Source organism: Diabrotica undecimpunctata, chromosome 1 (assembly GCF_040954645.1).
Source record: "Diabrotica undecimpunctata isolate CICGRU chromosome 1, icDiaUnde3, whole genome shotgun sequence".
Classification (NCBI taxonomy): Eukaryota; Metazoa; Arthropoda; class Insecta; order Coleoptera; family Chrysomelidae; genus Diabrotica; species Diabrotica undecimpunctata.
This window is the reverse complement of record NC_092803.1, coordinates 196,679,971-196,703,032: the sequence shown is the minus strand read 5'-3', so window position 1 is coordinate 196,703,032 and position 23,062 is coordinate 196,679,971. Positions and strand designations below refer to the sequence as shown.

The following is a 23,062-nucleotide window of genomic DNA, read 5'->3' as shown; positions in this document are numbered from 1 at the left end:
AGTTTGACAGCTGACAGTTAAGGCTTAGTAAGAATCATAGAGGGCCGGTTGTTCGAACGCGAATTAAAACTTGATTGTAATCAAATATTTAATTAAAATCAAATGCGTCACATTTTGAGGTTATGTTGATCGAATCATTTTATTATTTTGCGTTTTAATTTAAAATAAACCTTAATTAAACTCTTTCTGATGTTAATTTCCTGTTTTTTAATTTACAAATCAATAATAATAAGCAATTTGTAATAATTTTGACAGCTGCTGTGGCATATTTGCTTGTAATTAAATATTTGATTACAATCAAGTTTTGATTAGCGTTCGAACAACCGGCCCTTAAAATAATATAAATAGGCTGTGCGTTTCATCAGGCAAAGTGAAGGGACCATCTTTCTTTTTTCCTCTTTAATTTCTTTCAAACTTGTTTCCTCTGTCTCTGTCTTTTTGTACGGAGGTGTGTGTGAGAGAGAGGGAGGGAGGTAAAATAACGAGCTAGAGAGAGAGATAGAGGAAATTAGTTGAGGAATCTCGCTGACATTAGAAAATGCCGACTGGCTTAGTCTATTGAAGAATGAAGCGTTACAAGAGAACAACCCGTTCTCATTGTTAAACAATATTTTAAAAACTAGTGATTCTGCCCGTCACTCTGTATTAATTTAAATAATAAATAAAGAGATAAATCCTCTGATTTTAGCGGAAGTTTATGTGTCGTTGGAGACAGATGCACGAACAAAAGATTCCAGAAAAATGCTTTTGCTCCGGTCGAAGTCTTCAATACCGACAAGAAAGGTCTCGGACTTCGAGCTGCAGCTAATATTCCCTTGTAAGTACAATAGTTTTTATTATTTAACTACCCAATTTTATAATTTGATTCCGCAAATTTTTCACATTTGGTCTCGATGAAGATAGCCTCAAATGAGTTTGACAGAACGAAATATTGGTGTTTGGCAGTGTTGAAATTTACATTATAAATGAAACATGCAATCATAAGCAATAAGATATTTAAAAATTAATAGTTTGGAATAAGAATTACCAAAAAAGTAAAGTAAATACACTGCGCTCCAAAATGAACGCATAATTTTAAAATTCTTATTTTGAGTTGTAATTAAAACATTTTTGTTTGTTCTTTTCTGCTTTATGGTTGTTTTAGAACATCTTAAATAAAAAACATTTCTTTTTTACAAAAAATGTATTGAAATTAATAATATAACAACATACATCTAAACAAACTAACATTATAAATTAATGACGAAATTGAAATTTTTAAAGTTGAAGAAAATACTAGTACCGTGTACTAGTATCGAGTATTGCCTCCTCTGGCATTTATTACTGTTTGACAATGATCTCTCATACTGAGAATAATCGTTCTGATTTCTTCTTGATCAATTTGATCCCAAATTTCAACCAATAGCAAAAACAGTTCATCTAATGTGTTTGGTGCATTAGGTAGTTGTCGTAGTCGTCTGCCTATGATGTCCCAAACATGTTCTATTGGGTTGAGGTCAGGACTTCTCGCAGGAACCTCCTGACGATACTGCTGCACAATTATTGCCGTGTGTGGACTGGCATTATCTTGCATAAGCATGAAATTATCCCCAATAAATGGTGCAAATGGCACGACATGCTCTTCTAAAATGTCTGTTATATACCTCTACGATGTAACCCGACCGCGATCTATTAAATTAATCCTCTAGTGTTCGTAGGTGCGTAGCGTTCCCCAGGCCTTCTATACACTCGGTTTCTCCTGTAATCAGAAAAAAGACAGTACCTGGATTCATCGGTGAACAATATTCTTCCCCAATCGTCATTATTCCAATCAACATGTTCACGATCAAAATGCAATATTTGCCTTCTATGGTCTCTGGTCAATAATGGGCCAATTGGTGCCCTTCCAGGTTGTAGGTCATTTTCGGCAAGTCTTCTTCTAATCTATTTTGGCTGATTCTAAAGTTGTAACGATCCAAAAATTTATTTTGTAGAGAAGTACTGGTAACAAACCTTTGTCTCAGTGTCATCATCATCATCAACTAGCCTCTAACGGCCACTGCTGAACATAGGCCTCTCGCGTGCTTTTCCACTTAGTCCGATTTTGCGCCATCTGAATCCAATTTGTAGTCACTCTTTTTATGTCATCTGTCCATCTCGTTGGGGGTCGACCTCTATTTCTGTTAGCTTGTATTCGGGGTCTCCATTCCAAAATTCTTTTTGTCCACCGGTCATCAACTGATCTTGCTACATGACCTGCCCAGTTCCACTTTAGTGTTGTTATCCTTTCAATAACGTCTGCTACTCCTGATCTTTTTCGTATAGTAGCATTGGGTATTCAATCATGTAGAGAAATCCTTAACATTATTATTATTATTATATTATTAACAAACCAACGCACGGCCATATCTAAGCAAATAAAGGCTTCAATTATGTTTTCATCTTCATTATCTGAACTTGCAGTTGATGAGGTGCTAGATGTGGTGGCAGTTTTATTATTCATTTGCTCTATAATTTCACTATCTTGCATAATTTGGTACCCGGGATCATCGTCGTCGAAATCCATCCCTTGTTGAACTTCTTCTTCATCACATCTGTCGCAATTGAGTTTTTTTAGCATATCTATCATTTCAGACTTATCTTCGTGTTTTTCATTTGCATATTCTCTTTTTTCCACTATTTCACTATTTTTCACTAAATACAAAACTTTATTCCACGTTTTTCTCAATTTCTGCTCTTTTACACAGTTCCATGCTGCTCCGATCATGTAGGACGCGTCCTTCAAATCAATTTTTCCACGATTTCTTGTCAGGCTTTCTTCTCCCTCCTCTTATTTTTCCAAAAGTAACTTACATAACAATTCTTTTCTATAAAACCGTTTGAAAGTTTTAATAACGCCTTGATCCATGGGCTGTAATAATGAAGTACCATTAGGTGGAAGAAACATGACTTTTATAAAATCGTCTTTTTCATGTAAGATGTCACATGATGGCTGAGTTGGGGCGTTATCAAGAAGCAATAATATTTTCTCTTTTTTATGATTTTTTAATTGATGAGCTTTAACGGAGGGTATAAAAGTTCCTATAAACCATCCCATGAAAATTGTACTATTCATCCAAGCACTCTTTTGCGAAGTATAAACGATAGACATCGCATTCATATTAACGTGTTTAAAACAACTTGGTTTCTTGCTTTTACCAATAACAAGCAACGATCAACGCTTTAACGCCGTGACGCAAGAGTTTTTCGTGGCAAAGCTTTCCAATTGAGCCGGGTTTCGGCTGCATTGTAGACGTTTTCGAGAGCGTAATTTTCTTCCTTCAGTACTTAATTAACTTCGTCTTATTTTGAATTACTCTGCTGCTGATGAATCAGCAGATAGTTTTTCTCATTGTATTTGAAGCTCACGAATGCCATGTCTCGACTTAAATCGTTTTAACCAGCCTGTGGTTGTTTGAAAATTTGACGAACTTTCTCGTTTTTCATTGAATTGAACTGCTTTTTCACACAGAATCGGACCAGAAATAGTTCTCCTGGGAGAACCTATTTGGTTAGAATGTCCTGGATGAGAAATTTAAGACAGTGGTTTGGCTGTACCACTAACGAATTATTCAAAACAGCAGTAAATAAAATTAGAATCGCCCTAATGATATCCAATCTCCGATACGAGAGGCACTCAAAGAAGAAGAAGACACAATGAATTCTCATACTTGTATTTCACTATTTCTACTATTAATATTTATAGAAATCAGCGCACATATTTTGATTATTTTATCTTCTAAATATTTTAGCGGTGAATTTATATTGGAGTACGTGGGAGAGGTCTTGGACAGTGATGAATTTGACAAAAGAGCCGAAGTTTATTCTCAGGATAAAAATATCCATTACTATTTTATGGCTTTGCGAGCTGACGCTATCATCGATGCAACCATGAAAGGTAAATATAGCTAATTTTAATCTATTTAAAGCTTATTTCTTGTGGCATTTTAAAGTAATTACTATTTTAATGGGAATAACCCACAATTGACGGTTAAAGTAAGTTTATTGACGTTTCAATTTCCACTTCGGAAATTGTTCTCAAAAAACTTTTATTTAATTTATTTTGGGAACGATTTCCGAAGTGGAAATTGAAACGTCAATAAACTTACTTTAACCGTCAATTGTGGTTTATTCCCATTAAAATTAGTAAAAACTATTTCATATTTTTATACTATACCAGAAATCGAACAATGATAATTGAATGCGTTATAGTTGCCAAAAGTTCCAGAGGAAGATTACCATTGAGTACATCATTTTCCAGCTTGTAAGGTACTTAATTCCTGGATATCTGCTGACCAATGTCTTTCCAGTTGTTACGCTTTAACGTGCTCCTCATTCAAGCTCTTTCACCTGCTTTGGTTACGACATTTATGCATCTTGTCCAGCAGTAAGCTAGTAGGTACTGTATTCACATTCCTTTATTGCTCATGATCAGGACTTACCACAGCTATTTTTGGTCGTTAGATGTCAAAGTACATCATCGAGATGAATGAATATACCTACTTATTAACAGCTGAGTTACGGATTTCTAGCGTGATTTGAAGCTCCCGTGTAGTTAAATTCTAAAATCCCATCTGGCAACTCTGGCTTGGTCTCGCTGGCTGTTCAGATATAGCAACGATTTAATCTCCTGTTGAACTGGGAAAAGTAAAGTTTTATCGCGTATATACGTTTTTTAACGGGTTGAAATCTTTTAGGAGGCACATGTAACTATTGAGGGCGATTCGCGACCTGAACTACCGTCAACGTTAAAAGCAGACAACATCCAAAAAATTGGTAAATTGGGCATCGAAAATCGCAGTCTGATCGCAATTGTGAAATCCCAAGAATTAAAAAAGAAAGTATCTAACATCTGGCAGATTTTGCATAAATCATTCATTCAAAAATTTTACCATAGCTTCTTGCACAGCAAAGGAAATCGAGAATAATTGTACTACCCACTGTATTAGCCTGATCTGGCCCCGTGTGATTTTTTTTTGTTTCCCACTCTAAATACGAGCTTAAGTGGACACATTTGACATAATGTGGACTCACTGAAAGCAAAAGCAATACATGTTCTCAAGAAACTGCCAGGGGCAGACTTCCGGGACTTTCAACAATGAAAAATTCATATGGAGCATTGTAGGGATCGGTAAGGAGAGTATATTGAAGGAGATTAACTGTAATTGGTGATTACAAGCTCTTTCACCTGCTTTGGTTACGACATTTATGCATCTTGTCCAGCAGTAAGCTAGTAGGTACTGTATTCACATTCCTTTATTGCTCATGATCAGGACTTACCACAGCTATTTTTGGTCGTTAGATGTCAAAGTACATCATCGAGATGAATGAATATACCTACTTATTAACAGCTGAGTTACGGATTTCTAGCGTGATTTGAAGCTCCCGTGTAGTTAAATTCTAAAATCCCATCTGGCAACTCTGGCTTGGTCTCGCTGGCTGTTCAGATATAGCAACGATTTAATCTCCTGTTGAACTGGGAAAAGTAAAGTTTTATCGCGTATATACGTTTTTTAACGGGTTGAAATCTTTTAGGAGGCACATGTAACTATTGAGGGCGATTCGCGACCTGAACTACCGTCAACGTTAAAAGCAGACAACATCCAAAAAATTGGTAAATTGGGCATCGAAAATCGCAGTCTGATCGCAATTGTGAAATCCCAAGAATTAAAAAAGAAAGTATCTAACATCTGGCAGATTTTGCATAAATCATTCATTCAAAAATTTTACCATAGCTTCTTGCACAGCAAAGGAAATCGAGAATAATTGTACTACCCACTGTATTAGCCTGATCTGGCCCCGTGTGATTTTTTTTTGTTTCCCACTCTAAATACGAGCTTAAGTGGACACATTTGACATAATGTGGACTCACTGAAAGCAAAAGCAATACATGTTCTCAAGAAACTGCCAGGGGCAGACTTCCGGGACTTTCAACAATGAAAAATTCATATGGAGCATTGTAGGGATCGGTAAGGAGAGTATATTGAAGGAGATTAACTGTAATTGGTGATTAAAAGAATGTTTTATAGCACCGCTCTAGTTGTTTAATTGTCACACTTCGTTTACACTCATTCTTTGGAGCGAAACTGCTCGTAAAAAAGGCAGACCAATGGACAGCAATGGTTAACCGAATGGTATGGTATCACTGCTTACTTATAAAGGAGAGAGAGTACTAGCAACTAAAGATTATAATAAGATACTTTATTAACAGATAGGAGATTAAAGATGGTGCTAACAATTTCCTGTTCCCTTCCCATTCTAGATAAGTAAGTAATTTTGAAAAGAAGGAATCTACATATAAATGAAGGACCAGTCTCCATTCTTTCCTATTCTTCTGCTTGGTTTAGATCAGAGTACTTTTTAACGCCTAGGTACAGAAAAACTTAACGAGTATAAAGAGAGGCTTGCTCAGAGTAGTATTTAACGATCAGGTACAGGAAAACTTAAGAATATTGAGAATACGAAACTGGAAGATCCAGGCGAAGAACCAAGAGTCACGTGAAGCTGAAATGGGAGTAAAGTTAACATTTATAGAGAGCCAGAAATTGTTAGACAGAAGGAAAGTGAGAAGGAATGCAACTAGAACGGATTCAAACCAAAGTTACATAATAAAATGAAACCTTAGTAACATATCCTTGTCTTAAAGAAAATTCTGTGCAAGCAGATTGTAATATAAAACATCTAACCTGAATTAAACAGAATGTCGAACAATTGGTCCACGACGATGCTATTCTCTTTTACATATATTTAAATTGGAAAAAATATATTCGTTCGAAAAATTCAAAGTTATTTTTTGTAGGAAACATCTCCCGGTTTATCAATCACTCCTGCGATCCAAATGCGGAAACACAGAAGTGGACTGTTAACGGTGAGTTGAGGATTGGATTTTTTAGTACCAGAACGATCTTAGCTGGCGAGGAAATTACTTTTGACTATCGGTTCCAAAGATATGGGTAAGTACCTGTATTTAAGAAACATTAGAAATTATATTTGAGGTTTGATTTTTTGTTACAATTTGAATTTTATAAAAAGATGACACAAAAGTCTCTTATATGATAATTATGACTTTCTTAAGATCATTTTTATTTGTAATATTTGCAATTTGTTTATTGTTATTGAAATATTCTCTTATATTATCTATGATGTGGAATGGTAAATGGCCGGAGCATAAAGTTTTTCAAATTAAAGTCTCCAAAAATGGGAAGCGGAAACTTAGGAAGGTTTAGGCTAGGTCATCTAAAGTTTCTGAGAAAATTGAGTGTATCTGTAGTACTGAAGATATTGGGCAGGTATATATAAAGATCCAAGGATAAAGCAGTTTATACATGTTCAAACTGTAATGAAGACCTGCTTATTTTTGTTTTATTTACAAACATTGTCGCATCAACCTCTGAGGTTATTAGCGGCATATACAGGGTGAGTCATAACTATTTGGACATAGACTAAGGACAGGTTATTTGGACCAAAATATGGCTATTGGGCCAAATATGCCTTAATAAAATGTTGCTGAGAAAAAAATACAGGGCGGTAAAGTTAATTTTTGTTTTTCGTTTTTTGCTAATAGTTTTCCTGTATATTTATAAATTGCTATCAAAATTGGAACAGAGGCATAATCTTAAACCAGAAATAGTATTTTATTTACAATTCCACTATCAAATACCAAACTAATAAACAAAGTTGCAACTAACGTAAGGTTTCCGTTTTGACGATAAATCAAAACTAAACACACTTTAACTTAAAAGAACTCACAAAAACTCAAACTAAATGTTCTACATGGTCTCCTCCGATTTCTATGCCTTTTCTAATTCTTTTTATAAAGGATTTTCAGATGTTAAAAAAATATTATTCTGTCCCCTTATAAGATTAGCTGCATTTTGAATGTATCTCCAAAGATCGTCTCGTGTATTAATTTCATTGGCATAAACTAAGGACTTCATATGTCCCCAAAAATAAAAATCTAGTGGGTTGTACTCAGGACTTCTTGGTGGCCATTGAAAATCACTGCCTCTGCCAATCCATCGTTGAGGAAATACGTCATTAAGATGATTTCTAACAGCTAATGAAAAATGAGGTGGCATCCTGTATAAACCACATTTTTCTTCTTACATCCAGTGACAGATCATCTAAAATATCACTAAGAGTATTTTCCAAAAAGAATAACTAAGAATCTCCATTTAAATTCGGAGGAAGAACATAAGGCCCTAGTAGTTGGTCGCCTATAATGCCACACCAAATATTCAATTTAAACTCATGCTGAAAATGTCTAGCTTTAATAGCATGCGGGTTTTCTTCTTCCCAATAATGACTATTTCGCCAATTAAAAACCCCTCGTCTGGTAAAAGTTGCTTTGTCGGTGAACATAATATTCTTAATAAAGTGTCTGTCATTGCGATGTTTATTCAGAATACGTTGGCAAAACTGTAACTGTCGTGGAAGATCTATTGAAAGTAAATTTTGAACAGGAGTGAAGTGATAAGGATGGAGGTTCTCTTTTTTTAGAATTGTAACAATAGACGACTGACTTACTCCTGTTGCTGCTGATAGGTGTCGTGAACTTATTTCAGGATTTTCATCTACTCGAACCCAAAGTTCATCTTCTTGATTAGGTGTGATTTGTTTCGGTCGACCACCCCATTTTTAGTGTGAAATGACCAGTTTCACCTAAACTATGATATAATCTTGCAAAAGTTTTGTGATTTGGTTGCCTTCTGTTTGCGTATAACATTCCATACCTTCTGGCTGCCGAGCGACCGCAAAAATTTTCTTGTGCGTATACGCAAATCATATCTAGCATTTCTTCATTAGTAAAATAATTGTGACGAGGCATTTCAATCAAAAAAAGTAATGATTACTTTTAAAAAATGCAACATTACACTACACTGTCACATCAAAAATAATTTACTCTGAACAAATGACATTTACCAACAACAATTATCTGACAGTCCAAAGCATACTTTTCATAAATGAAATAATATTTGAAATCCTTTTTTAAGACTCTAAGCAGTTCGACTGCGTTTTTATCGAAAACGGTTGAAATTATCATGTTTAAACAAGAGTACCAATTTTACGTAAAAATGATGTTTACGTCATATTTTTTAATAAAAATTACTAAAAAGTTTCATCAGAAAAAGTTTAGACTCAATTTGATCATTAGGAATGATCCACGTGGCGCCCTCTATGACAAAACGTAAAATTGTAAATAGAATACTATTTTTTGTCTAAGATTATGCCTCTGTGCCAATTTTGATAGCAATTTATAAATATACAGGGAAACTATTAGCAAAAAACGAAAAACAAAAATTAACTTTAACACTCTGTATCTTTTTTCTCAGCGACATTTTATTAAGGCATATTCGGCCCAATAGCCATATTTTGGTCCAAATAACCTGTCCTTAGTCTATGTCCCAATAGTTATGACTCACCCTGTATACATATACATGAGATAATTTACTTATAAATATTAAATTTTGTTAAGTATATTAATGTCTTTAAGGAATTTTACCAATTGTTCAATTTTACATTTTTCTCCTAAGATTTCACTTGTTGATCCGATGATGTGGTTGGTCTGTCTCTGCAACTGGTATCTTGGACACTATAAGGACATGCTTAACACTGAGTGGAACATTACAATTGTCACATAAAGTAGGATTAGTGCGGCCGATTATATGCCTGTGGGTAAGTCGGGTGTGTCTTAGACGAAGTCGGGTAATAACGACTTGAGCTCTGTCGGAAATTTGATATTTCCACGGTTTTACATATGTTTTCACTTCGCGAAATTTTGAAGTTGAACTGTGCCACTGCATTTCTCGCGTCACTCGCGGTTTCACTGTTTCTTGCTTGTTGGGCAATGTGGTCCGCTTCTTCGTTCCCTTGAAGTCCAATGTGTGAAGGAACCCATAGAAATTATACAGTATGGTTGCTGCTTTGTATGGTAGCTAGTTCTTTTTTAATTCGGAGAGCAATTGGATGTGTTATGTAAAGCTGGTTAATGGTATTGATGGAACTGAGGGAATCGGTAATTATAATAGCTTTGGATATATTACCCGAGTTAATATGACTGAGAACTTGGTAGATGGCATATAGCTCGCCGGTATGTATGCAGCTTAAGGATGGTAGTTTATACTCAAGTGTAATATTTGAAGTAACGACAGCTGCCCCAACCCCAGTAGATGTTTTAGAGGCATCTGTGTATACGTGATAGAAGTTAGAAAATTTTGTAAGTTTGTTGATGAAGGTCTTTTTTATTAAGGAGTAGGGAGTATCGTTCTTTCTAAAGATATTTAATGATGTGTCGGAATGATGAATGATTATTGTCTAAGGAGGAGGAATTCTTATGAAGTTGGAATAGGTATTTGGTATCGGAATTTGTAAAGCCATGAGGATTTGCCTAACTCTTTCGTAGAATGGTGGTTTCACATTCATATTTTCAGTATATAAGTTTTTAAAACAATCAGTAAATATGTTGTATCTAGTTGGATTGTTCGGATTAGAATTAGCGGCAAATGCATATGTGAGAGTCAAATGCATACTTCTATATTTAAGTGGTGCCTCTCCAGTTTCTGTTCTCAAACTTTCTGTTGGGCTGTTCCTGAATGCTCCTGTGTCCTATTCTTATTGCCGTAGTTTGAATAACGTCAAGTTGATGTAATAAAGATTCTTTGGCAAATGCATATACTATGGAAACGTAATCTATACTTCTATACCTGTCTACAAATAGTTTACTTACTTATTTACTCCGTGGCTTTACAACCCTTCGTGGGTTTTAGCCGACTCTACAACATGCCTCCACTGTTTTCTGTCTTGAGCAACCTCTATCCAATTCTCCACGCCCATAGTGCTTAGGTCTCCTGCTAGATTATCTCGCCACCGTAAACGAGGGCGTCCGCGTGGTCTCCTTCCAGTTGGGACCTCCTCCCACACCAGTCTTACTGTTCGTTCGTCAGAATGTCTTCTGAGGTGTCCTGCCCATTGGAATCTTCTGAACTTTATTTCTTTTATGATGTTGGCGTCTGGGTAAAGTTCTTCGAGCTCTTTGTTAGTTCTTATCCTATATTGTCCTGATGCTTCATCCAGCGCAGGGTCAAAGATCTTCCTTAGGATTCTTTCTTCGTTTGCTTTTGTTATCGTCCACGTTTCGCTTCCATACATCACAACGGGTCGTATGATTATTTCATAGACCTGTATCTTCGTACGTCTTGTTAGTTGTTTCGATTTTTAGCAACGGATAGGCACTATAAGAAGAAGGTTGGGTTTGACAAATTCTAGTTTGTGTTATAATCCCTAGAGAGCTGGCGGATGTTTTTAATAAAAACGGAATCTATGTTTTTACGAGCGTAAGAGTGGTGTAAATCCGCTCACCTTTGATTTCTCTCATTTCATTTTCAGTAATCCTTAATAAAAAAAGTATCCCTTGATTAAGACGGTGTTCCGTCAATAAACAAGATTTATAACCCGGTCGATAAAGGCGCTGATAACCAAATTTTTCCGTAGTTTATATAAAAACTTTTGGTAATGGTTGTAACATGAAGGTTTGGTCGAGCAACAAACCACTTTTGATGATTTTTATTTGTAGGATCGAGATCCGCACCAAGAATTTTTTTTATTAATTTTTTAACTGTTACCTTTTTTAATTTTTTTAATATTACCGTTAATTTTTATATATAAATGAATATAACTTATTGCTTGTTTATTAAATTATGATAATCTTAGTTTAATATATAATAATTCAGGACCCAATGATAGGTAAGGCTTACATGTAAGCTATGGGGCAAGGCTACCGAGAAGTCGCTTTAGGCATATTAAAACAGAAAAGATCACTACAAAAAGACAAAACGTTTACTAGCTTACAGTGATGCGTGACCTGAATAGAACTGCAACATAAAGTTGTCGCTAATATGGAAGGGTCTTGTTGAAGATCCAATTTTGAATCCAAATTGATTTGATCCAAAATTGAAACGATTGGTCACAAATTCATGTTCTCAGGTCACTATTTCTTACCAAATGGCCGGGATTTTGGAAATATCGAATTGATATCTATATGTTTTGTCCTAGAGACTAGGTCAAAATACTAAGGGATGCTAGAAGTAAAAACAAATTTATGTTTTGTGAAATAACACATTTTTTTTCTTATCACCACTTTTAGAAATTCAGATTTACATTTACTATACTTCCATTAACAATTTTTTTATAAAATATAGCAAAGAAGCCCAAAAATGCTATTGTGGCGCAGGTATCTGCCGAGGTTGGCTTGGCGAACAACCAGATTCTGATGAAGAAGAGGAAGAAGAGGAGGAAGAGGAAGAAGAAGAAGTTGAAGAAGCTAAACCAATTCTACCCGAGCTTCCTCAAATCGATAAAACTGGAATATCCGAAATTCCTGGTAAATTGATCTAAATATCGAAAAAAAGCAGTTTGGAGTGTTTGTTAATGTGTAGGGTTTCTTATGGGAAGGAATGACGAAAAATTTACTAAATAGTTAAAACTCTTTTATATTGGTAACACCACACAATTACTTGTGTAAGTGACAATTGTTGAGATTTTTTATTTAACATCCCAATTCTATTATAATGTGCCTATTATTCACAAAATCGTATAAATATCATTATCATCATCATTATCCTCGATACAGTCCATGGTAATCTTAGTCTTTTCCACAATTTGTCTTTAGTTTTTTCTCCTCTTTACCACATCTCTCCACTTTTTCACGTCCTGTTGCCATTGCTTCCTTGGTCCTTTCATTATTTTGTAAAAAATTTCCCTTTAGAACCTTTCCAGGTGATTCTTTCTACATGTCAAAGCCTCGTCAGTCTTATCGAATTTACAAACTTTTTTTAGTTGCTATTTTGCCAGATTAAGAACCTAAGAAGATATCCATTAAATTCTGACAGGCAACGGGTGGGGGGGGGGGGGGGGTAATCTTTTTTGGACATCTACGTCACGGAACAAGACACCCTGGCATCTTTCGGCCGAGTCCCAGGGTAGTGCCGGATTAACCCGTTCCAGAGAGGTGGTCTTGCCACTCATAAATTTTAGATCCCTGGCTCAATTTCCTCATCTGTCCCCCTGCTCCTTTTTCTTCATCGCAACAGAAATCAGACAGTGTACTTCTCTCCATTCTTTTTCTCATCTCAACATTATGTTTACACCGTTTCTTTCATCCAGTTCGAAACCCATTCTCCTCTCGAAATCTCCCCTCTCATTTGCCCATCTCTGGCAGTTAAAAATTTGGGCGGGAGCGTCCAGTACCCCACAAACAGTACAGTCTGCCGAGACAGATTTGCCTATTCTATTTGTGAAGGTGCTAAAACTACCATGTCCGGTCAGAAACTGCGTCAGGAAGTTGCCTTTCCGCTATCATTCGCCCATTCTCTCTGCCACTCTACTATCGTTCTTTCTCTCTCATTTTCATCTATATTTACATCCATCCTCCTCGCATACACCCTCGCTCGCTCTTTGCACAACAAAACGATCGGTATCACCGCTCCAATGACATATAGAGCCTCATTTGAAACTGTCTTATATGCGCCAGATACCCTGAAGAGCATTCGCCTTTGAGAAGTCTCCATCAGCTTAGCGTATTTCGCAGTGTTTAGTACGCTACACCACACGGGGGCAGCGTAGGTTACCACCGACTGGAAAACTCCATTTAACACCTTTCTTTTGGTGCTACCTGGGCCTCCAATGTTTGGCATCAACCGTATCAACGCCTCCAGATCTCGGTTCGTCTTTTCTACCGTCTTTTGAATGTGTACTCAGAACCTTAGTCCTTCCGACAACCAGTCTCCCAGATACTTAATCGATTTAACCGGTGCAACCTTCACACCTTCCACTATAAAGCGAAGAGAGGATTTTTCCCGGCTCCCTTTGAGAACGAACACCTCAGTTTTCTGAGGCGCTAGCTGTAGATCGTTCTCGCTGATCCACCTACTAATGCGACGCAGTCGTAGTGTTCGTCATTTTATGTTTTTTCGAATAATTGTTATAAATGACTTAATTAGTAAACATTGTGCTGACCAAAGAAAACTCCCACAATCCCGAGCTGCTTTTTTAAGACTTCTTATATAATAGGCGAGATAACGAACACTAAACCTACCAATTTTCCCCAGCAATATGAATCGCTATGCAATTTTTTGTATTTTATTGAGAAAGTGTAAGGAAAGCTTGTGAGCAAGATTCATGGTGGTCACATGAAAATTACATTTTGTGCATTAGGAAAATGCATTTTCAAAGTGCATAGAAAATGATAACGACGATGGTCCTCAAACTACTTGGTGTCCAGTTTCATGTTATTTTCATTCTTAATCAGTCGACAATCAACTCAGGGGGTTTTAGAGGTCGCTGAACAAGAATATGGTAACGACGACAGTTCTCGAGCAACCTGGTGCCTCAGGGGGACCACGTCTCCTTGAGTTTTATGATATTTTCATTCGAAATCAGTCGAAACTCATTACTCGGGGGTTTTCGATGTGGCTGAACACGAATATTATGTCGGCGATGGTTCTCGAGAAACCTGGTGCCCAAGGTGAACCTCGTTTCCTGGAGTGTTATGTTATTTTCATTTGAAATCAGTCAAAAGTAATTAATCGGCGGTTTAAAGTCGCCGAACAACAATATTATGACGGCGATGGTCCTCAAGCTACCTGGTCTTAGCAGTTTTTATTCACGAAGTTGCAGTAGCATGGAATGAGATACCTCAACAGGAATTCGACGACGTCATCAGAACGATGCCCAGGCGTGTCAATGAGTGTATAAAAAATTATGAACCCTTAACACATTATTGAACCAGCTTCTAGAGTAGTTTCGGCTGTAATAGAATTGGACACTTCTCTTTTTCGGTTTCTTAATTCATCCAAATTTTGGGCTCTAGCCTCAGGATGATGTTTTTAAATGTCCCCATAAATAGAAGTCCATGGGTGTAAGATCTGGAGATCGCGCAGGCCACTTAATATCGCCTGTTCCACTGATAACTCACTGAACACACTGAACTGTGTGAACACCATGATATAATATTGAAATAATTCTTCTTTTCTTCATTCAAACATAGAATAACTTTGGAGATAAAACATGTTGAACGAGGTCGCGATTGAACACCTTGGCTACTGCATACCTCACATCTGCCTCTTTGGGCACCATATTTTACCCAGTGGGAGCCTCAATTTGAAAAGCGTACGGGACTGAATAATTTGTTCCTCAGGTTTTCAGGGTAGACATCACTATTTTGTCTTCGTCTTCAGACATGTAGCAACTCCTTTTCGGAAATCTAAAAGATATTGCCTTTATTTTACGTCGTAGAATATTTTATAAACATTAACGAATGATATGTCTATTAATCCCCAAAATAGTCTATGCCACCATTTCTTACAGCGTTTGTCTAGTCCATAAGCTGTTCTCAAACGATCAGCATTGTCTCGTTCAAATGTGATACGTCTCGTTCTGCTGACTCAAGTTTATGGACTGAGCCAGATCTTCTACCTCTAGTGTACTTGAGTTTTCTGGTACAGCATAGTTAGAGTTATTTAACGCCTCATCATCATTATCAGATTCTTCGTCAGTTTGGAAAATTATATCATCCGGTATATTTTCAAACAAGAAATTATCAACAATATTTAATAATTCCGCATCATTTAGAGGATTTTTGCTGGTCGCTTCTATTCTTTTTTCCATGTAAAAGAAGAAAGAGGTTAGAATATAACAAGAAGCGATAGTCAAGAAACCAATTTATGACTAATAGTAAATTACTTTCAAATGCCTGATGGTACTTTTAAGTCCATAACGAAAAGTAGCATTTTTCCCAAAAACCAGTAATTATTTGTCAAAAGTAAAAATACTTAAATTTGTAGTCAAATGTTTAGTCTAGTATAATATAACCAGTTATACTCAAATTTGATGATAATTTCAAATTCATTGACACACGTGTTAAAGAAAACAAATCACAACGCCGCATTTAGGTTATGTAATAATATGGTCATTACTTTCGTGCTAAAATAATGTTATCGGTTTATTGAAATTAACGTATATTATTCCCTAAAATGTACTTTAAAGTACCTACAGGAAAAAAATTAAGATAAATATAAATAAAGGCATGTTTTAGACATATTTTAAATAAGTAGTACTTTAAAGTACCGTCGTCAACTAAGGATTAAGTAGCACGAGGTACTCTAAATCATTTTTCAACGAAATATTCGTGTTCAGCACCCCCGGTAATAACTGCCCACTGATTTAGAACGAAATTAACATGAAACTCCGGGAGATGAGGTCAACCCTGGGGTCATCAGGTAGCTCGAGGACCATCGTCGCTATCATATTTGTGTTCAGCTACCTCGAAAACCCTCTTAATAATGGCTGTTGACTGATTTAGAATGAAATTAATATGACATTCCAGGAGACGAGGTCCACCCTGGGCCCCAGGTAGCTCAAGGACCATTGTCGTTATCTTATTCATGTTCAGCGAGGTCGAAAACCTCCGCGTAACAAAATTGAACTCATTCATGTTGATATTTTATGAGTATGTTTTGCAAATTTTTCATTTTCTGTGCACTTTGCAAATGCAATTTCCTTATGCACAAAATCCAATTTTCATTTTAGCACCATGAATTTTGTTCACAAACTTTTGTGACACTTTACGGAATTGATGCGGGAAATTGGTAGGTTTAGTGCTTTATTGCCTCGCCTATAAGTGATATATATATTGTTTTATTTATTGGTTCTATAGTTCCAGCAGAAGTTAAAGACGAAGAGAAAATAGAAGGTGTGCAGGAAATTACGAAGAATAAAGATGTCAGCATACAGGAAACTCCTCAACAAGTTACAGAGATCAAGCCAAAACCTGTCAAGAAAAAACTCCAGAAGAAGAAACCGAGAATTGAAATGTTTGAAGAAGTAGACGTAAGTACCATCTGGAAACTTATGTCAAAATATTATATATTTGTTTTTTTTAGCACTTAAATGAAGAAATAGAGATGTTGGTTACCACTGGATTGAAAAATCAAGCTCATACTCTTAAACTAAGCAGATTGATGGTGAGATCTAAAGAACCTCAACAAAGAGCGAAACTCTTACGTGTTTTACGAAGAGGAGAGCTACCTTGTAGGAGGTTGTTTTTGGATTATCACGGTCTTCGTCTAATGCACGGATATATGATCGATGCTCAGCAATTGGTAATATCAAATAAACAATTTGAATCATTGAGGTATGTTTGACTTGATTGTCATCGTTTAACTAGTTTATAACAATCTATTTGTTGTTTTTCCAGATTGGAAATGCTTCAAACACTAGCAGTACTACCCATTCCTAATAAATCGATGCTTCAAGACAGCAAAGTTATTTCTACTGTAGAAAAATGGGCCACCAGTAAAACTTTAACTTCACCGCTCGATTCCGAAAGCAACTCACCGAAAACCGAAACGGACATGCCAAAATCTAACGTAAAACAAGAAATTAAAGTGCCGGTGAAAGATGAATTGGTTTCAGACAAGACTATCCAAGACCAAGAAGAAGAAATAAAATTCTTAGCCAGCAAACTCTTGGAGGAGTGGAAGAATCTAAAAGAAGTTTTTAGGATACCGAAGAAAGAGCGTATAGAGCAAATGAAAGAGCACGAAAGGGAAGCTAATAAGAAATATATGCAGACCAGCCATAACACTTATGGTGGCGACGAAGATAAAGACAGGAAAGCCGATAGGTATGTGACTACTTATTAAATATTCATTGTGTTATTGTTTGTGATGTTTTAACAATTTTTTTCATCTTTCATTGTCATATAAAATCAATATTGTAACGTTAAAATCAAATACTGCTTCTATTTCATATAGACTATTCGTTTACAACTTTTATTTATTTGTGCAATGACTTCTGAAATATATTTTTAGGTTAATGTAATTAAATCAGCGTTCTTATTTATATGTTTTGTACAATAATCGCAAGTTCTTGGGTGTTTGCACAGTTCTTGCAGGCGAGTTGAATCATTCTCTGAGTTTCTCGTACTTACTCGGATGAAATGCCGTTAGTATAGGTGCTTCGCTATATTGTCCCCTTTTAGTACTGACCAGGCCAATCGTAAGTTATAGGCAGATGCTTTTGGTGGCGAAAGCGACAGGTGTTTCCAGCTCTGGACAAACTTTTGATCAAGAAGTAATAATCTACTGGCCTTTTAAGGTCACCATTATTTTGAATTAAACCAACATACGGTAATTTATAGACCAGTCTCCCGAAAAATCACCTCAATCATGCTTTTCACTATTTTCTACTCCAAGTTTTCCAACCTATGGCCTGTCTTTGGCAAAGCCAGTTTTTTTATGCTATAATTACACATAAGTGTGCTATATGTTCTCGTAGCTTGTTCTTTCAGTAGAACACCTCTGAAGAACGATCGATTTCCATCTTCTATACGCAGCACTGTACCAACTTTAGTCTACTCACTTTTTCAGTCATCCAACCATCCTAACTTTTTGTGAAATACTGACGAGATTGGTTTGGTCATATGGAAGTCTTGAGCGACACAAACAGCTATATAGAGATACCATCCGGAAAAAAGATCTTTTTGTTTTTCGATGTCCATACCACATCTTCTGTTTGCGTAATTTGACATAAATTCGTCGGTTATTTGTATTTTGTTGAAAAGCTGTTCCTTCCTCTGGGACATTAACATTTACTTAGTATCGTTAACATTTACTTTCTCTTGTGATTCAGAATATAACGTCATTTTATTCTCTTTTTGATTTCGTCACCTACTTCGAAGCTGCCATTCGTGGATCGAGAATTATATTGAACTTTCATCCTATCACTGTCAATTCGAATATGTTGTTGTACAAAGTGATGCATGTTGCTTAGATGATGAACGTAACTTCATTTAGTCGATATAGTCTTCCCGTGCGGCGTTTTCTTCGGAATTTTTATAGCTGGCAGCGGAACTTTACGACCCTACATCAAGTAAGCGTGGATTTGACCACACATTTCATTAACAGTCGATCGGTAGATCACCAAGACCACATGAATGAATATATTTTATGTTCCTAGTCAACTTTGGAAAGATGTTTGTCCATTGTTCTATCATCCTACCTATCAGCCCACACCTGGCGCCATTTAAAATCAAACGCAATATCATTTTTATATAAACTATTTATTCTTAGGTATTCTAAAAGTTCTCACCGGTGAATTTGGCGTGAATCTTGTTAATACAGCCGGATATATGTTTAAATTTATTTTCTACCCTTGATTAAATTTTTGAAATCTGATTTTCGGATATTTTATGTCATCCATCTATCAATTGTTGTCTCCTATATTTTCATTTTTTGGCTAAGTAGTTTTATGTACTTATAATTGTTGTAGCTTCAATTCTACTGTCTTCATAAACATTGTTGAATGATATATTATAGTTTTCGAAGGGTTTATTTGACGTCCCTGCTGATGTAAGCATCACTAAGAGTTGCTCAGACTATCAGAAAAATAAATCACAGGTAGATAGATAAATAGATTTAGAGAGGTGGTCTTTTGGCCTATCCCACTGCGACCTTTTCAGGTCTATTGTGGTTCTTTAGTCCTAGATAACATTCTCTAGTCTGACCCTTTTTAAAAAGTCTAATATCTTCGAGAATGTACCTTCCTTGTAGCTATTTGCCGGTGGATTTTCTTCTCCTAATGCAAAGAACCGCACATTTGCCAGACTGTCACACTGACATAGAATGTGCTCTGCTGTTTCTTCTTCGAGGTGACAGAATCTGCACATGTCATCATCTGATAATCCCATCAGCTTCAAGTACCTATTCAGCTTACAGTGCCCTGTTAGAAGACCTACTATGGCTTTGACTGTTTTCCTGTCTTTGATTATTAGGTCTGCCGTAAATTTTGGCGAATGTTCTGTAAGGAACTGTTTCGCTTTTCTTTGTCCTGGTGAATTCCTTAACCATTCCAGAGATCTGTGAGCTACCCACTTTGTAGCCGTTCTTGTTACTGTCTTTGCCACGCCGCCTAACGATTCCGGTCCAACGAATGGCATTGACGAGCCTTGTTTGGCCATTTCATCTGTTTATTCATTGCCCTTATGACCCTCGTACTCAGGCTACCGTAACCTTGCTACGGTCTCCTAGTTTATTTAGGGCACACACACAATCTCATACTAGCTTAGAATTGACCTCTACAGGAACTGAACGGAACATTCTTTCCTGCCTTTCTGTTTCTTCCACGCAGTGATAGATTGCCGTTATTTTTGCCTTTGTGACATCCTTAGATAGACTTGCCGGGAAATGTATCCTTTGATTTGTCCCTACTATGCCGGCTCCCACACCCTCCGATGTGTTTGAGCCATCCGTCTACCAGGTAGCAGCAGCTTGTATGGGTACACCTTCATTCCAGTCTTCCCCGCCTGGTATCTTAATTGTGAACTTAGGGTAATAGCTATATAGGACATAGTAGCTTTCTGTGTGATTTTCAGAATGTGAGCATTCCATGTAAGCCTATGTTCAAAATACACCCCAAGGTATTTTGTTTCTTTGACAAATTAAATTTGTTCCTCACACCACCGGTGGTTTTAGGCATTATAGTAGTACTTTTTGTGTTTTGTGAGCTTTTTTTTGACTATCAGTCTCTCTTGCTTACAGCAGTCGTCAACTATATTTAGGGCTGCTTGCATTCTCTCAGATCTCACCTGGGCAAACCTGCCCCTGACAACGATTGCTATATCGTCAGCATATCCTAGACAGTAAAAGCCTCTGTGGACAGATCTCTTAGGAGATCATCTTCCAAGATTCTCCAAAGTAGAGGGGACCGAACTCCTTGTGGACAGCCTCCACCTACTTTTGCTTTGATGGTTGATATTACTGTCCTATTCTCTAGGGATGCCCTTATCCATTAGCATATTATCGCAGGTGCGCCTCGTCTACTCATAGCCCCTATCAAAGAGCTGGTAGTAACATTATTAAATGCCCCTTTTATATCTAAAAAAGCGGCCATTGCTATCTGTAGCAAGACAGTATGCTTTTTAGCTACTCCACTATCGTTTTACCAATACTAGAAACCAACAGCTCGTCCGTTCTGAACTGTGGCTTGCTGAACGTAGGCTTCATATTTTTTCTTGGAAACAGCTCCAGTATTTTGTTCAGAATCTTCTCTTAAATCGCTACTAAGTGTTCCACTGAAATTCTGTGGATAATGTGTAGTATTTCTACCGATATGGCGGTACTGTATATTAAAACTAAACATGAATAAGACATTTTTTTTCTATTTTTTCATGACCATTTACTTTATTTTTTTTTTGATCAGATATCGTGGACTATCAAAAAATAAATTCGAAAGAGATTTACACAAGAGACCACCAAAACCAGGCGATAAACCAAGCGCAGAATATCTAAAATTAAGTAAGTCGGAACGAAGAAAGCTGTTCGCGTTACAACACGAGATAAAAGAAGAAGAACGGAAACTGAAACAACGAGAAATGTGGAGGGAACATGAAATGAACTGTATGATGATAGGAGCTGATCCCAGATTCACAGCACCGTTCGATCCTAACAGGGGATATCAGTTGATATGGAATCCACAGATAGGTAAATTTTAAAGTTTAAATCGTCACTCTTTCAGTGCTTTTAGTTCTAGAGCTAGATTGTAGTGTTTGTAAGTAGTATGAATATATTATAAAACAAATGTGAACACAAAGTCAAACACCTGGCTTAGGAGCAGTGGAACTGAATCAATCAATGAATTAACTTTCATTGTTTTGCTAGAAAGTGTTTGATTTATTTTCACTATTTATTTACTACTTTATTATATTCTACATAATAATTTTTACGACTAAAACCCTATAAAAATAACCCGATTTTATATAGTCATTGAAAAAATTGGAGACAATTCAGGCAAGCAATCGAAAAATTCAGAAATATTATGACTAAACTTTTACGAGTAAAACCACATAAAAATAACCCTCTTTATATGGCCATTGAATAAAATTCGAGAAATTCAGGTAAGCAATCGAAAAATCGAGAAATATTCCCCAAAATCCGGCTTAAAAACATATTCTTGAACTATCTGGTGAATTACAAATATAAACCGGTCGAAGATCTCAGCAATCAATATTGTGGGGTTGACTGTAGGGATGCTGGTGATAACCTAACACGTTGTCTTATTATTTCTAGTATAATAATAAGTTATAATAACTCCACCAGAAGAGTTATTTTAATAATGACTACAGAGGGAAATTTACTTCTCGACGTCTATGTTTGCCCCTTTATGTCGACCCGTTTTTGTTTTTCAACTGTTTTGTTGGTTTTCTGCAATAACGACGAAAGTGACCTAATTTGCAATACTTCCAACACCTGAGCATACTTTTCTTCTTCCAAAGCAATATCAAGAGTTTTATCTAAGAATTTTGGTCCTGTTAATTGTTGTGTTCTCTGTACATCACTATTTCTTCCAAATTATTATCAGAGGCTTCTCTGACTAAGCTAACCACACCATACGACCAACATCTGCTTCAAAATCCTGTATTCCTGCAAAGTTCTCACTTGTACGCTGTGTTCTATTGCAGCTGCGCTTTGTGCACCTGTTGTAGATTGACATCTCCATAGCGTTTTTACAGTCGATCGAATAAGGTTTTATAGCATTTTCCTTGCTCTTTAGGAATCGATTCTGAAATGTCTGTATCACCTTGAATATCCTCAATGGTATGTTCTTCTATCAAACGATTAGTCGTTGCAATAGCTTCAAATTGTCTGAGATATTAATCTCAGATTATGCGTCGTTTCTTCTTTTATCCATTCTGTTCTTATTACGAGGCTTGTTTTTTTAGTTTTGCATATAGCCGCTTAGAGGGCACCACTAATAAAACCTTCCGACACAAATGTAACCTCAATCTTTTGTTGACATCAATCGAGAGTTTCATTGCGATACAATAAGTCGTGTAGATACAGTGAATTTTTGAAATTAGTAAGTCGGCCAAAAAATGGATCTTAGCCAAGAACATTTTCGAGCAATAATTATTTAAAATTTTTAGAAAGGATTATCCCAACAGCAATGTCTCGCTGAAATGGTTTCTATATTTGGGAATGAAGCATCACAC

At 36.4% G+C, this 23,062-nt stretch overlaps 1 protein-coding gene across 2 annotated transcripts in view; it reads left to right on the top strand.

Annotated features, from left to right (window-relative positions):
* The window catches only part of Set2 (SET domain containing 2), a 48,775-nt gene that overhangs the window by 4,525 nt on the left and 21,188 nt on the right, over positions 1-23,062 (top strand). For both annotated transcript variants that reach the window (XM_072520954.1, XM_072520955.1), the window contains 8 exons: positions 689-817; positions 3,771-3,916; positions 6,818-6,971; positions 12,216-12,397; positions 16,730-16,902; positions 16,956-17,206; positions 17,270-17,698; positions 21,274-21,554. In XM_072520954.1, the coding sequence (XP_072377055.1) occupies positions 689-817; positions 3,771-3,916; positions 6,818-6,971; positions 12,216-12,397; positions 16,730-16,902; positions 16,956-17,206; positions 17,270-17,698; positions 21,274-21,554 (1,745 nt within the window). The remainder of the gene's footprint in view (positions 1-688; positions 818-3,770; positions 3,917-6,817; positions 6,972-12,215; positions 12,398-16,729; positions 16,903-16,955; positions 17,207-17,269; positions 17,699-21,273; positions 21,555-23,062) is intronic.